This window comes from Oncorhynchus kisutch, linkage group LG17 (assembly GCF_002021735.2).
Source record: "Oncorhynchus kisutch isolate 150728-3 linkage group LG17, Okis_V2, whole genome shotgun sequence".
In the NCBI taxonomy this organism is placed as follows: Eukaryota; Metazoa; Chordata; class Actinopteri; order Salmoniformes; family Salmonidae; genus Oncorhynchus; species Oncorhynchus kisutch.
The window spans coordinates 80,709,008-80,724,129 of NC_034190.2; the positions used below are offsets into that span (position 1 = coordinate 80,709,008).

The 15,122-nt window shown below is 43.3% G+C and overlaps 1 protein-coding gene across 4 annotated transcripts in view; it reads left to right on the forward strand.

The window, feature by feature from the left end:
- znf335 (zinc finger protein 335) overlaps nucleotides 1-15,122 on the forward strand; it is a 43,131-nt gene that overhangs the window by 11,406 nt on the left and 16,603 nt on the right. For 3 of the 4 annotated variants that reach the window (XM_031794753.1, XM_031794752.1, XM_031794756.1), the window contains exons 12-24: nucleotides 291-465; nucleotides 4,170-4,282; nucleotides 4,614-4,632; nucleotides 7,526-7,645; nucleotides 7,900-7,976; nucleotides 8,456-8,616; nucleotides 8,890-9,110; nucleotides 11,342-11,441; nucleotides 11,651-11,739; nucleotides 11,971-12,105; nucleotides 12,914-13,071; nucleotides 13,215-13,338; nucleotides 14,425-14,631. In XM_031794753.1, coding sequence (XP_031650613.1) covers nucleotides 291-465; nucleotides 4,170-4,282; nucleotides 4,614-4,632; nucleotides 7,526-7,645; nucleotides 7,900-7,976; nucleotides 8,456-8,616; nucleotides 8,890-9,110; nucleotides 11,342-11,441; nucleotides 11,651-11,739; nucleotides 11,971-12,105; nucleotides 12,914-13,071; nucleotides 13,215-13,338; nucleotides 14,425-14,631 — 1,699 coding nt within the window. The remainder of the gene's footprint in view (nucleotides 1-290; nucleotides 466-4,169; nucleotides 4,283-4,613; nucleotides 4,633-7,525; nucleotides 7,646-7,899; nucleotides 7,977-8,455; nucleotides 8,617-8,889; nucleotides 9,111-11,341; nucleotides 11,442-11,650; nucleotides 11,740-11,970; nucleotides 12,106-12,913; nucleotides 13,072-13,214; nucleotides 13,339-14,424; nucleotides 14,632-15,122) is intronic. The other variant, XM_031794754.1, reaches the window with a different exon arrangement.

The window sequence follows — 15,122 nt, forward strand, 5'->3', positions numbered from 1 at the left end:
GATTTATCTGTAGGAAGAGCTCTCGCAACCAAACCTTGACTACCTCATCCCCTGCATCCTCTAGATTGGTATTATAAGAGCTCTCGCAACCAAACCTTGACTACCTCATCCCCTGCATCCTCTAGATTGGTATTATAAGAGCTCTCGCAACCAAACCTTGACTACCTCATTCCCTGCATCCTCTCGATTGGTATTTTAAGCCTGTCAGTCTTCTCTGCGTCATCCAGAGATATAAAATACTGTGTGAGCTATGAAGCTTTTAGGAACCTCTTCCCCGTCTGTTCTGTTAGGTACTGTAAGTCTCTGAAGCCGCTCCTGAGGCCTCACAGTTGTTGGATCTGCGGCTCTCGCTTCCTGTCCCAGGAGGACCTGAGGTTCCACGTTGACTCTCACCAAGGAAACGACCCAGAGTGCTTCAAATGCCTGCAGTGTAACTACCGCTGCAAACGATGGTCCTCGCTTAAGGTGAGTGGGCCGGGGCTTACAGTCCGGTCAGACGGTCAGCCGGTCAGTCAATTGTACAGTGCCTTGTACAGTTGTCATATTTTGCTGCCATAAAATGTTCTAATACCCATTGCTCGTGTTTCTTGGCCCAGGCAAGTCTCTTCTTCTTATAAAAAGGGACTCAATAGTTTTTTTTATACCCTACAGATCTACACAACCTGGTCCATATTTTCAAAGTGAAAGAAAACAATATATATATATATATTTCAATTATTATAATTTTTTAAGCAATTTTTTTTTGTAATAAATTCTGCTGTGAGTCATTTTGAATAAGATTCGACCAACTCTGCACAACTCTTAGGGCAACATATATTCATTGTTTTTGTCAAAATCGCTCAAGCACAGTGCATTTGTTTGGGAATCATTGATGGACAACAATATTCAAATCTTGTTTATGATTTTCAAGCAGATTTAAGTCAGGACTGATACTGGACCATTCAGGAACACTTCACACCTCTTGGAAAGCCATTCTGGTGTGTCTTTGGCATTAAAATGTGTTTAATTGTCCCACTGAGAAATAAACTCTATCCCAGGGTTTGGTTTTCAAAAGACTTTTTACCTGGGTTTTGCTCCTTTCATATTTATTTTCATCCTGATAAACTCCCCAGAACCTGTCAGTAACAAACATACCCATAACATGATGCTGCCACCACATTACATGGAAATACAGAGGGTTTCACTCTGTGATGTGTTGGATTGGATTTATTTTAAGCCATGTTGTCTTGCAATATTGTTGCTAACATAATTCAATTTTATTTTAAATTTGATGCATGCTTCCTTCTTTTCACAGGAACTTGGTACTGGTACTTCCTGTCCTGTACTTCCTGTATATATCCATCTTAGTTTTACTCGTTATTGTTATTCCTCGTATCACTATTTTTAAAAAATTATTAAGATGTTTGTATCTTTATATTATTCCTAATTCATATCAATGACCTTGCTGCTGTGTCTTCCACCATACCTCCCATTCTCTTTGCTGATGAAAACCAATTTGATTTTATCACACAATTATTTTTATTCACTAAAAATGTTCTGAATACTTCCAGATAAACAAATGATCTTTTAAATGTAAAAAAAATCTAACTTTATTGTTTTCACTAGTAAGAATAATAAATATTGTATAAAATAAAAAAAATTAAAGCCAGAATCTTAATTGGTGGGATTGAAATGGAACTTGTCAAATCCACTAGATTCCTCTGAGTTCTAAGTGAGATCATAATCAATGTGTCTGCAGCAAAGTGAGGAAATCTGTTTGTATCATCTGAAAGATTAGTGGTTTGGTTCATCAGCCTTGTTTCTTAAGTCTATACTAGAGCTTCTTTTACCCATCTCACATTTACTGTAATATTGTCTGGGCCAGAACATATGCCTTCTACTCATCGTACAAAATACATTTGTAAGACTAGCCACCTCCTCTAATTACCTGGCTCCATCTGTACCTTTGTTTAAGAAACTCAATATCTTGTCTATTTACGACATTAATGTACGCCAATTATGCACTTTCCTCTACGAATATTCATACCTCCCAGACAGTTTATCTAAACCCTTCAATGGATTCTTCCAGGTTAACACAAGACACTGCGATAACCTTCACCCTCCCCACTGCCGCACCTCACATAGTAAATTCTCTATCAAATACAGAGGAACTATATTCTGGAATTCTTATCTTCACATTTGCCAAAACATCATCATCCCTCAAACTTCAAGAGACGACTGGGGGTCAGCCTGATGTACCAAACTACTCAGTAATCTCCTCTATGAAGACTGGGGGTCAGCCTGATGAACCAAACTACTCAGTAATCTCCTCCATGAAGACTGGGGGTCAGCCTGATGAACCAAACTACTCAGTAATCTCCTCCATGAAGACTGGGGGTCAGCCTGATGAACCAAACTACTCAGTAATCTCCTCTATGAAGACTGGGGGTCAGCTTGATGAACCAAACTACTCAGTAATCTCCTCCATGAAGACTGGGGGTCAGTTTGATGAACCAAACTACTCAGTAATCTCCTCCATGAAGACTGGGGGTCAGCTTGATGAACCAAACTACTCAGTAATCTCCTCCATGAAGACTGGGGGTCAGCTTGATGAACCAAACTACTCAGTAATCTCCTCCATGAAGACTGGGGGTCAGTTTGATGAACCAAACTACTCAGTAATCTCCTCCATGAAGACTGGGGGTCAGCTTGATGAACCAAACTACTCAGTAATCTCCTCCATGAAGACTGGGGGTCAGTTTGATGAACCAAACTACTCAGTAATCTCCTCCATGAAGACTGGGGGTCAGCCTGATGCACCAAACTACTCAGTAATCTCTAACTCTCACACACTCGCATGCGCACACACACGCATTTAAACAAAATAAATATATATATTTTTTCCCTGTGATTACTGATCATCAACTCCTTTTATATATTTTATAATTAGTAGGTTTTCTCATCTGTTTTAACAAACCTGTTTTCTTATTGTACCTATGTATTGTAATATAGTTTTGTGGTGTAGTTTTCATATAAGCCCTTGGGCTTCTAACCTGCACACTTGTTTTTTTTGTTTATTTGAAGTTGTTTTTTTATCTGTATTGTTGTCTATCACCTTGTTTTCTTTAATGCAAACAAATAAATGTTATGGATATGTAATGTGGAAGCAGCATCATGTTATGGGTATGCTTGTCACCGGCAGGGATTGGGGAGTTTGTCAGGATCAAAATAAATATGAAAGGAGCAAAGTCCATGGAAATAGTTATACCCCCCCAAAAAATTATGTGGGACAATTACACAAATGTTAATGACAAAGACACAGCAGAATGTATTTCCAGGAGGTGTGGAGTGTTCCAGCAGTGTTCCAGGGGAATACAGTCTGTCCTTACTTTAAATCTGTTTGAAAATCAGACACAGTTTGAATATTGCTGTCCATGAATGATTTGAAAAATTAAATGGCTGCCAAACGTGCTACCACCAAGTATTACCTCTGGGGTGTGAAGACATATGCCAGGGATCATCAACTAGATCATTTTTTTTGTGGGGGTGGTAATCCCTTAGATTATATTTTCTGTGCAAGGGGCGTGTAGACTTTCACTAGGCACTGTACGGCTGACTCATTCACTGACTGACTGGATTACTGACTGACTGACTGGATTACTGACTGACTGACTGGATTACTGACTGACTGACTGGATTACTGAATAACTGACTGGATTACTGACTGGATAACTGCATAACTGACTGACTGGATAACTGCATAACTGACTGACTGGATAACTGCATAACTGACTGACTGGATAACTGCATAACTGACTGACTGGATAACTGCATAACTGACTGACTGGATTACTGCATAACTGACTGACTGGATTACTGCATAACTGACTGACTGGATTACTGACTGGATTACTGAATAACTGACTGACTGACTGGATTACTGACTGACTGACTGGATTACTGAATAACTGACTGACTGGATTACTGAATAACTGACTGGATTACTGACTGACTGTACAGCCCTCATTACAGCAGCAGGTCATTAGTCTTTATTGCAAAATAATTGAAGAAACAATCATTGAATCAGTCTTCAGTTGTTCTCTTGTATCTCAGGTCTTGTCTGTTCACTGTACTTTCTGTAATACCCACAGTGGAATGGTAAGAGCCTGTTGTCTCTGCTGTGTTAACAGGAACACATGTTCAACCACCAGGGGAACAAGCCCTTTAAGTGTGAGGAGTGTGACTACAGCAGTGTGTATAAGAAGGATGTCATCAGACACTCTGCAATACACAACAAGGACAAGTATGTACACACACACACACACACACACACACACATACACATACAGGATATCATCAGACACTCTGCAATACACAACAAGGACAAGAATGTATATGGGCACACACACACACACAGGATGTGATCAGGGTACTCCGCAGTACACAACCAGGACCAGTATGCTCTCTCCTGCCACCATGTGGGCCATTCCCCTGTGAGCTCAATACAACTCGCCAGACCTACAGTACATTTACTGTTTTTTAAGATTTCAGATTGATCGACTTGATCTAAAAAATAAATAAAAAATACAGATCAATCATTCATCAAACGTAACTTACTTTTCTTCCGTCCACAGGAAAACAAAGTCTGAGTCAGTAAGTATTTCCCCCCTTTTTAAATCTATGAATATTCAGTTACCAAAGTAAGACATTTCTATCCAGATCATCCCCTTATAAAAGAACCAACAAAATCAGTGTCCTATACAACGTTTAAGTTTAGGAAGAAATTAATCAGACGGGCCAGAAAAGCAATTATTATCCAATTGTAAAGACGGTAGACTGCTACTATAACCTGCTACTATCCAGACTGCTACTATCCAGCCCACGATGTAGTCCTATAACCTAGCTCACTACGGTAAGACACTGTTCCTCATCATGATGTAGTCCTATAACCTAGCTCACTGCGGTGAGACACTGTTCCTCATCATGATGTAGTCCTATAACCTAGCTCACTACGGTGAGACACTGTTCCTCATCATGATGTAGTCCTATAACCTAGCTCACTACGGTGAGACACTGTTCCTCATCATGATGTAGTCCTATAACCTAGCTCACTACGGTAAGACACTGTTCCTCATCATGATGTAGTCCTATAACCTAGCTCACTACGGTGAGACACTGTTCCTCATCATGATGTAGTCCTATAACCTAGCTCACTATGGTGAGACAGACTTCCTCACCAGAGAGTCACTGTTCCTCATCATGATGTAGTCCTATAACCTAGCTCACTACGGTGAGACACTGTTCCTCATCATGATGAGGTCCTATAACCTAGCTCACTATGGTGAGACAGACTTCCTCACCAGACAGTCACTGTTCCTCACCATGATGTAGTCCTATAACCTAGCTCACTACGGTGAGACACTGTTCCTCATCATGATGTAGTCCTATAACCTAGCTCACTACGGTGAGACACTGTTCCTCATCATGATGTAGTCCTATAACCTAGCTCACTACGGTGAGACACTGTTCCTCATCGTGATGTAGTCCTATAACCTAGCTCACTATGGTAAGACACTGTTCCTCATCATGATGTAGTCCTATAACCTAGCTCACTACGGTGAGACACTGTTCCTCATCATGATGTAGTCCTATAACCTAGCTCACTACGGTGAGACACTGTTCCTCATCATGATGTAGTCCTATAACCTAGCTCACTATGGTAAGACACTGTTCCTCATCATGATGTAGTCCTATAACCTAGCTCACTACGGTAAGACACTGTTCCTCATCATGATGTAGTCCTATAACCTAGCTCACTATGGTGAGACAGACTTCCTCACCAGAGAGTCACTGTTCCTCATCATGATGTAGTTCTATAAACTAGCTCACTACGGTGAGACAGACTGGTCCTCATCATGATGTAGTCCTATAACCTAGCTCACTATGGTAAGACACTGTTCCTCATCATGATGTAGTCCTATAACCTAGCTCACTACGGTGAGACACTGTTCCTCATCATGATGTAGTCCTATAACCTAGCTCACTACGGTGAGACACTGTTCCTCATCATGATGTAGTCCTATAACCTAGCTCACTACGGTGAGACAGACTGTTCCTCATCATGATGTAGTCCTATAACCTAGCTCACTACGGTGAGACATTGTTCCTCATCATGATGTAGTCCTATAACCTAGCTCACTACGGTGAGACAGACTGTTGCTCACCAGACAGTTACTTCTACATCAGGTGTGTTCCACACAGACACCGACACACCTGTTCTGCTCCTCCACCAGAAATAATCATTAGAACAGATTTGCCATTGCTTCGACTTGCCAGGCTTTAAAAAACATATTTTGTCAGGATCAGTCTCGTTGCTGTAGCGATTTTGCGCTACAGCCCAACTGTCATTTTAGGGGGGGGGGGGGGGGGCAATGGGGGCAATAGAATCTTATATCACTATTTTTGGGGTACATAATCACGATAGGACAAAGGTTGACATCGCCCAAACCTACTAAGGTGTTGTCGTTCCCGTGTCCAGTGTGGTCTGTCCGACTCTCAGCAGGTATCTAGGTGTTGTCGTTCCCGTGTCCAGTGTGGTCTGTCCGACTCTCAGCAGGTATCTAAGGTGTTGTCGTTCCCGTGTCCAGTGTGGTCTGTCTGACTCTCAGCTGGTATCTAAGGTGTTGTCGTTCCCGTGTCCAGTGTGGTCTGTCTGACTCTCAGCTGATATCTAAGGTGTTGTCGTTCCCGTGTCCAGTGTGGTCTGTCTGACTCTCAGCAGGTATCTAAGGTGTTGTCGTTCCCGTGTCCAGTGTGGTCTGTCTGACTCTCAGCGGGTATCTAAGGTGTTGTCGTTCCCGTGTCCAGTGTGGTCTGTCCGACTCTCAGCAGGTATCTAAGGTGTTGTCGTTCCCGTGTCCAGTGTGGTCTGTCTGACTCTCAGCTGGTATCTAAGGTGTTGTCGTTCCCGTGTCCAGTGTGGTCTGTCTGACTCTCAGCAGGTATCTAAGGTGTTGTCGTTCCCGTGTCCAGTGTGGTCTGTCTGACTCTCAGCAGGTATCTAGGTGTTGTCGTTCCCGTGTCCAGTGTGGTCTGTCTGACTCTCAGCTGATATCTAAGGTGTTGTCGTTCCCGTGTCCAGTGTGGTCTGTCTGACTCTCAGCAGGTATCTAAGGTGTTGTCGTTCCCGTGTCCAGTGTGGTCTGTCTGACTCTCAGCGGGTATCTAAGGTGTTGTCGTTCCCGTGTCCAGTGTGGTCTGTCCGACTCTCAGCAGGTATCTAAGGTGTTGTCGTTCCCGTGTCCAGTGTGGTCTGTCTGACTCTCAGCTGGTATCTAAGGTGTTGTCGTTCCCGTGTCCAGTGTGGTCTGTCTGACTCTCAGCAGGTATCTAAGGTGTTATCGTTCCCGTGTCCAGTGTGGTCTGTCTGACTCTCAGCAGGTATCTAAGGTGTTGTCGTTCCCGTGTCCAGTGTGGTCTGTCTGACTCTCAGCAGGTATCTAGGTGTTGTCGTTCCCGTGTCCAGTGTGGTCTGTCTGACTCTCAGCAGGTATCTAAGGTGTTGTCGTTCCCGTGTCCAGTGTGCCACAGAGTCTACCCCATGCAGAAGAGACTCACTCAGCACATGAAGACACACAGTACTGAGAAACCACACATGTGTGACAAGGTAACAGCACTGAGACACACATACGCGCGCTCACACACACACACATGTACAAGAAAGTATATTAAATGAATACATCTTAATTATCAACTTTGTTTTTAAATGTGAATGAGGAGACCTGTGTATTATTGGAATGGTTAATCACTGTCACCATTAACCATTCCAATAATCCACTCAAATCAATCATGTTTTTCTAGTTACAATCTCAGGTTTTCATTTAAAATCTTTATAAATCTCTGTATGTGCTTTGACTTCAGTGTGGGAAGTCCTTCAAGAAGAGATATACGTTCAAGATGCATCTCCTCACACACATCCAGAGTGTTGACAACAGCAGGTCAGTACAGGATGTAGTGCCATTTTCATTGTGCCTCTTAGCGGAACATATCCCCTTAGCGGAGCGTAGCCCCTTAGCGGAGCGTAGCCCCTTAGCGGAGCGTAGCCCCTTAGCGATAGCCCCGGAACATATCCCCTTAGCGGAACATAGCCCCTTAGCGGAACATAGCCCCTTAGCGGAGCATAGCCCCTTAGCGGAGCATAGCCCCTTAGCGGAGCATAGCCCCTTAGCGGAACGTAGCCCCTTAGCGGAGCATAGCCCCTTAGCGGAACGTAGCCCCTTAGCGGAACATAAACCTAGTCAGTCCTGTGAGGCCATGGTGGTGTTCAGTACACACTGGAGCAAAAACAATTTGCACCGTGAAAGAAAAATCTACTTCGAATTCACCCTGTTTCAAAACCTTTTTCTCCCTACCATACACGACACAGTCGACATGTTTGGATTCAAGACCTGCGATCTAATGCATGTTTCTATTCCAGGTTCAAGTGTGAGTTCTGTGACTATGACTGTGACAACAAGAAGCTCTTGCTCAACCACCAGCTGTCCCACACCAACGACCGGCCCTTTAAATGTGACTACTGTAAATACTCCACCTCTAAAGAGGACTTCCTGGTCTCACACCTGGCCATCAAACACACAGGTGAGTCACCAATGATTTGATGACAGTTTGCACAGTAGCTAGCCTAGAGGCTAGCGAGACGAAGCAGTAGCCAAAAGGTTGCTGGTTCAAACCACAGGCCTAGTGTACAGTGGGAACTGAACTGCTGGTCTCTGATCTCCTGTCATTCTGCCCTTGATTATGGCACTCAACCCCTTAATTGCTCTCCATCCAGGGGGCGCTGCATTGAGACTGACCCTGTGCCTCTCAGTGGCTAATGTGTGTTTCCGTGTGTAAAACATTTCTTCCTCCCAGGAGAGAAACCGTTCTCCTGTGAGATGTGCCACTTCATGACGAAGCACCGTAAGAACCTGCGTCTGCACGTCCAGTGTCGCCACCCGGAGGCGTTTGAGGAGTGGAGTGCTACGCACCCTGAGGAGCCCGTCAGGCGGAGGAGGAGACCCTTCTTCACCCAGCAACAGATAGAGGAACTCAAACAGCAACATGACGACACACCGGGCCTACAGAACACTATAGTACGTCTGGAGAGCCTGGTCCCAGATCTGTTAGGGTTGATTAGATGCATAGCCTGGTCCCAGGTCTGTTAGGGTTGATTAGATGCATAGCCTGGTCCCAGGTCTGTTAGGGTTGATTAGATGCATAGCCTGGTCCCAGGTCTGTTAGGGTTGATTAGATGCATAGCCTGGTCCCAGGTCTGTTAGGGTTGATTAGATGCATAGCCTGGTCCCAGGTCTGTTAGGGTTGATTAGATGCATAGCCTGGTCCCAGGTCTGTTAGGGTTGATTAGATGCATAGCCTGGTCCCAGGTCTGTTAGGGTTGATTAGATGCATAGCCTGGTCCCAGGTCTGTTAGGGTTGATTAGATGCATAGCCTGGTCCCAGGTCTGTTAGGGTTGATTAGATGCATAGCCTGGTCCCAGATCTGTCAGGGTTGATTAGATGCATAGCCTGGTCCCAGATCTGTTAGGGTTGATTAGCCAACTCCTATGATCTCTGGCATGACAGATACAGTGCCTTGCGAAAGTATTCGGCCCCCTTGAACTTTGCGACCTTTTGCCACATTTCAGGCTTCAAACATAAAGATATAAAACTGTATTTTTTTGTGAAGAATCAACAACAAGTGGGACACAATCATGAAGTGGAACGACATTTATTGGATATTTCAAACTTTTTTAACAAATCAAAAACTGAAAAATTGGGTGTGCAAAATTATTCAGCCCCTTTACTTTCAGTGCAGCAAACTCTCTCCAGAAGTTCAGTGAGGATCTCTGAATGATCCAATGTTGACCTAAATGACTAATGATGATAAATACAATCCACCTGTGTGTAATCAAGTCTGTGATAGTCTCAGAGGTCCGTTAAAAGAACAAGGAACACACCAGGCAGGTCCGAGATACTGTTGTGAAGAAGTTTAAAGCTGGATTTGGATACAAAAAGATTTCCCAAGCTTTAAACATCCCAAGGAGCACTGTGCAAGCGATAATATTGAAATGGAAGGAGTATCAGACCACTGCAAATCTACCAAGACCTGGCCGTCCCTCTAAACTTTCAGCTCATACAAGGAGAAGACTGATCAGAGATGCAGCCAAGAGGCCCATGATCACTCTGGATGAACTGCAGAGATCTACAGCTGAGGTGGGAGACTCTGTCCATAGGATAACAATCAGTCGTATATTGCACAAATCTGGCCTTTATGGAAGAGTGGCAAGAAGAAAGCCATTTCTTAAAGATATCCATAAAAAGTGTCGTTTAAAGTTTGCCACAAGCCACCTGGGAGACACACCAAACATGTGGAAGGTGCTCTGGTCAGATGAAACCAAAATTGAACTTTTTGACAACAATGCAAAATGTTATGTTTGGCGTAAAAGCAACACAGCTCATCACCCTGAACACACCATCCCCACTGTCAAACATGGTGGTGGCAGCATCATGGTTTGGGCCTGCTTTTCTTCAGCAGGGACAGGGAAGATGGTTAAAATTGATGGGAAGATGGATGGAGCCAAATACAGGACCATTCTGGAAGAAAACCTGATGGAGTCTGCAAAAGACCTGAGACTGGGACGGAGATTTGTCTTCCAACAAGACAATGATCCAAAACATAAAGCAAAATCTACAATGGAATGGTTCAAAAATAAACACATCCAGGTGTTAGAATGGCCAAGTCAAAGTCCAGACCTGAATCCAATCGAGAATCTGTGGAAAGAACTGAAAACTGCTGTTCACAAATGCTCTCCATCCAACCTCACTGAGGTCGAGCTGTTTTGCAAGGAGGAATGGGAAAAAATGTCAGTCTCTCGATGTGCAAAACTGATCGAGACATACCCCAAGCGACTTACAGCTGTAATCGCAGCAAAAGGTGGCGCTACAAAGTATTAACTTAAGGGGGCTGAATAATTTTGCACGCCCAATTGTTCCGTTTTTGATTTGTTAAAAAAGTTTGAAATATCCAATAAATGTCATTCCACTTCATGATTGTGTCCCACTTGTTGTTGATTCTTCACAAAAAAATACAGTTTTATATCTTTATGTTTGAAGCCTGAAATGTCGCAAAGTTCAAGGGGGCCGAATACTTTCGCAAGGCACTGTATGTTCCATGAGAATGACCGTAGCAGTTGGAAAGACATCACAAACTGATCTGTAAACTTGATGAGCTTCTCTTGCATTTCTATGCTTTGGAATTTGAAAAGCTGCAGGTTCTGAATAGAAAAGATGCAGGCCTGTGACTCTGTTTTTTTCCCTGTGTTAGCTGGCGGTGGATCCTGATACACTACAAGCCATGCAGACAATGCAGAACGCCTCAGTCTCCCAAGATGCAATGGGAAACACCACCATCATCTACGAACAGGGTCAGTGATTCCTGCCATACAAAAGGACAAAAACAAATGACATGGAGGGAAAAATACATTTTTATGGCTCAATATAAATGTATTGTCTCAACAGAAATTGGTCAGTTGATCTCCTCCAAACACATTAAGAACATTTGCATGTACTGTATAGTATATTGAGTGTAAGGCATGACTGAACCATGTCTGAGACTCTCTCTCCATCTCCACAGCTGGAAACTCAGACCTGTCAGCCCAGAATGCTTTGGATCTGCTGTTGAATATGAGCAACGCCAGAGAGCTGGTGGGAAACTCACTGCAGGTACTGCCCAAAGCTTTGGTTTTACATCCTGACAAGGTTCTCTCCTGCCCTCTATCTGACAATCCATGGTTAGTTGATCTATCCATGGTTAGTTGACCGATCCATGGTTAGTTGACCGATCCATGGTTAGTTGACCTATCCACCTAAGGAGCAGTAGACATGCTATGGTCTGCGTGAATAGGAATGCATCTAGTTTCTGTCTAAGAGCAGCCTTTCTGTCTGTCACCTCAGGTACAGGTGTTGAAGTCATCTGACTCCAATGTTCTAGAAGCAGGCTCCTGGACGGGCGTTACCTCGGCGACAGGGGGAGGGCAAAAAGTAGTGACCTTTCACGTGTCTGAGACCGGCGAGACCCTGGTGCAGGAGGTACATTTATGACATATATTATTATATACTAGTATTATGATATTATATGCTATTATTATAGTATACTATTATTATGATATATTATTGTATATTATATACTATTATAATATACTATTATATACTATTATTATTATATACTTATTATAGTATACTATTATAATAAATTATGATATCCTATTATTATAATATATTATAATATTATTGTATACTATTATGATATTGTATACTATTATTATAGTATACTATTATTATGATATATTATTATATACTATTATTATTGTATACTATTATTATGATATATTATTGTATATTATGATTTATTATTTTAGTATACTATTATTATAATATACTATTATTTTATATATTAATTATATACTATTATTATTATATACTATTATTATGATATATTATTATATACTATTATTATTATATACTATTATTATGATATATTATTGTATACTATTATGTTTTCTTTTTTTATGTTATTATGATTTATTATTATGATATACTATTATTATGATATATTATTGTGATATATTGTTGTATACTATTATGGTATATTGTTGTATACTGTTATTATTGTATATTGTTGAATACTGTTATTATTGTATACTATGATTATTGTATATTTGCTGCAGTTTCTTTTTAGCGTTTGATTTATCATGGGCGTTTGATTTATCATGGGCCTTTTTACTTCTAGATGACTTTGTGTGGTGTCGACTGGGTTTGTTGTCTGTTCTGTTTGTTGGTATTCATCTTTGTTTTTCACACAATCAAAATGTTAATCACCCAAATAATGATCCATTAGGTCCAGGATGTGCAGGAGGGTTATGAAGCAGGGACCAATGAGAATGGAGAGATCACCCAGGTGGCCATCCAGGCCTATGAGGGGGCAGAAGGCTTCAGTGTGTTGGAACAGGTGGAACAAGCTACAGAGGAGATCCACAGCACCGGACCTGGGTACAGGTACAACACCGTGGTCTCACCAGGGTCGTGTTTAGTAGAGCAATGTGAGAGAGAAAAAATCCTCTGCTCTCATTGGACAAGTTCAGGAAGTACTCCCTTGTTTTCACTGCGTTCCTATGTGTGTGTGTGTGTTGTGTTTTCAGCAGTGGCGAGGGCAGTCCTCAGCCCATGGAAGAAGAGGAGGAGGGAACAGAAATAGTCAGAGAGAATGGAGAAAAGTACTACCTGACCTCTGGGCTAGGGGATGGGGTGCTGCAGCAGGTCGAGGTAAGCCTGAAGGGAACCACCGCATCCATAGCTCTGTCTATGAGTGGTTACATTTATCCAGTCCCATCCCTCAGCTTTATACCAAACCATGTGGTCAGGATTGTGGCTTTTTGGTTGTGTTCGGTTGAACAGAAGATGGCTGAGAGGTCATCAGTGAAAGATTTTAGTACGGTTGAACTAGACGATTTTGCCGTTCCAGACTTATTTTCATTATTGGGGTGAAATCCTGTGAACTTGGGCTAGGATCAGTACGTCGGGTTTCGTGTAGTATGAGCGGGTCAGGTACGCGTTGATGACGGCTGTTCCGTTCTCCAGACTTCTGTCGGATTTTTTTTTGTACATTTTCAGACATGTCAGAAATGTTGGTGGTGCGATTTTTTAGTCTGAACAGCGCTACGACGCGCAATTGGGCAAAGGGCTACTGCCAATAGCCAATGAGCACTCAGCATGTGTGACCAAAACGACGACGGTGAAGAGGAAGTCATCATCATCAACAACAACTAGCAGCAGCAAGGCACCGTGTGGACTGAAGTGATGGGAGACAGACTGGTGGAGCTGTGGAGAGAACATCGCTGCCTTTTCAATATTAATATTATTCAATATTTTATATGACCTCTAATTCACTCTGTAGAATCGAACGTCCCTATTGTCCACGTCTGCCCAACCATTGGCTGGTCTATATTTTCCGCCTCTTTTTTTTAGAAAATTTATTTTATTCATTTTTTATGATAATAATGCAGCAGCTCGGGAATTTCCGTGGATTTTTTTTTTTCCTTACGACACCTGAGAAACGAGAAACGCAGGGCAGAATCAACTAGGGAGTCGTGGTGTAAAGTGAGCACACCACGTCCTGGGGTTTAGGATGGGCGGAAGGAAAGATCTGGGATCAAGGAAATGTGAGCAGGTCCAAGTTGTTAAGATTTTAGAAGTCATGTAGTTTATGCCTCGTATTAGGCTGCAGAAAGCCGTCTCACCCTGGGGGCATCTAGACAGAGGGAGGATATCAGAACCACGTCCACCCCAGAAGTCTGCGTTCTGATTAGTCTCATCCTCACGCTCTCTTTCTTTCTCTCACTCTCTCTCCAGCTGAGCAGTGAGGCCCCGGGTTCTCCCTCCATGGTGGGTTCTCCCCAGCAGAACCAGCTCAACCCTAAGAGGTTCTCCTGTCGTATCTGCATGGAGTCGTTCCACGGCCGCAGTGACATGGAGAACCACAAGAGGGCCCATATCGACCCCTCCACCTTTAAGTGTCCCGACTGTGACTTCACTGCCTCCTCCTGGCCAGTTGTCAAGGTGGGGGGGGTAAACTATCTTTGATCAGCTTTGAGACATTTTAATTACATGGTGAATTACATGGTGAAATACATGGTGAATTACATGGTGAAATACATGGTGAATTACATGGTAAATCTCAAAAGGGTTTTTCTTGATTTTTCTCATCCTTGCCTCCTTGAGGAGAAGGTCTGAGGGGCTGAAACGTTCTCCTCCAATGCCTTTTCAAAACAAGGGTAGGAGATGGGGCACGGAGGGCGGCTAGGAGATGGGGGGCGGCTTGGAGATGGGGGGCGGGGGCGACTAGGAGATGGGGGGCGGCTAGGAGATGGGGCACGGGGGGGCTAGGAGATGGGGGAGGCTAGGAGAAGGGGAGCGGCTAGGAGACGGGGCACGGGGGGGGCTAGGAAATGGGGCACGGAGGGCGGCTAGGAGATGGGGGGCGGCTAGGAGATGGGGCACGGGGGGCGGCTAGGAGATGGGGGGCGGCTAGGAGCTGGGGCACGGGGGGG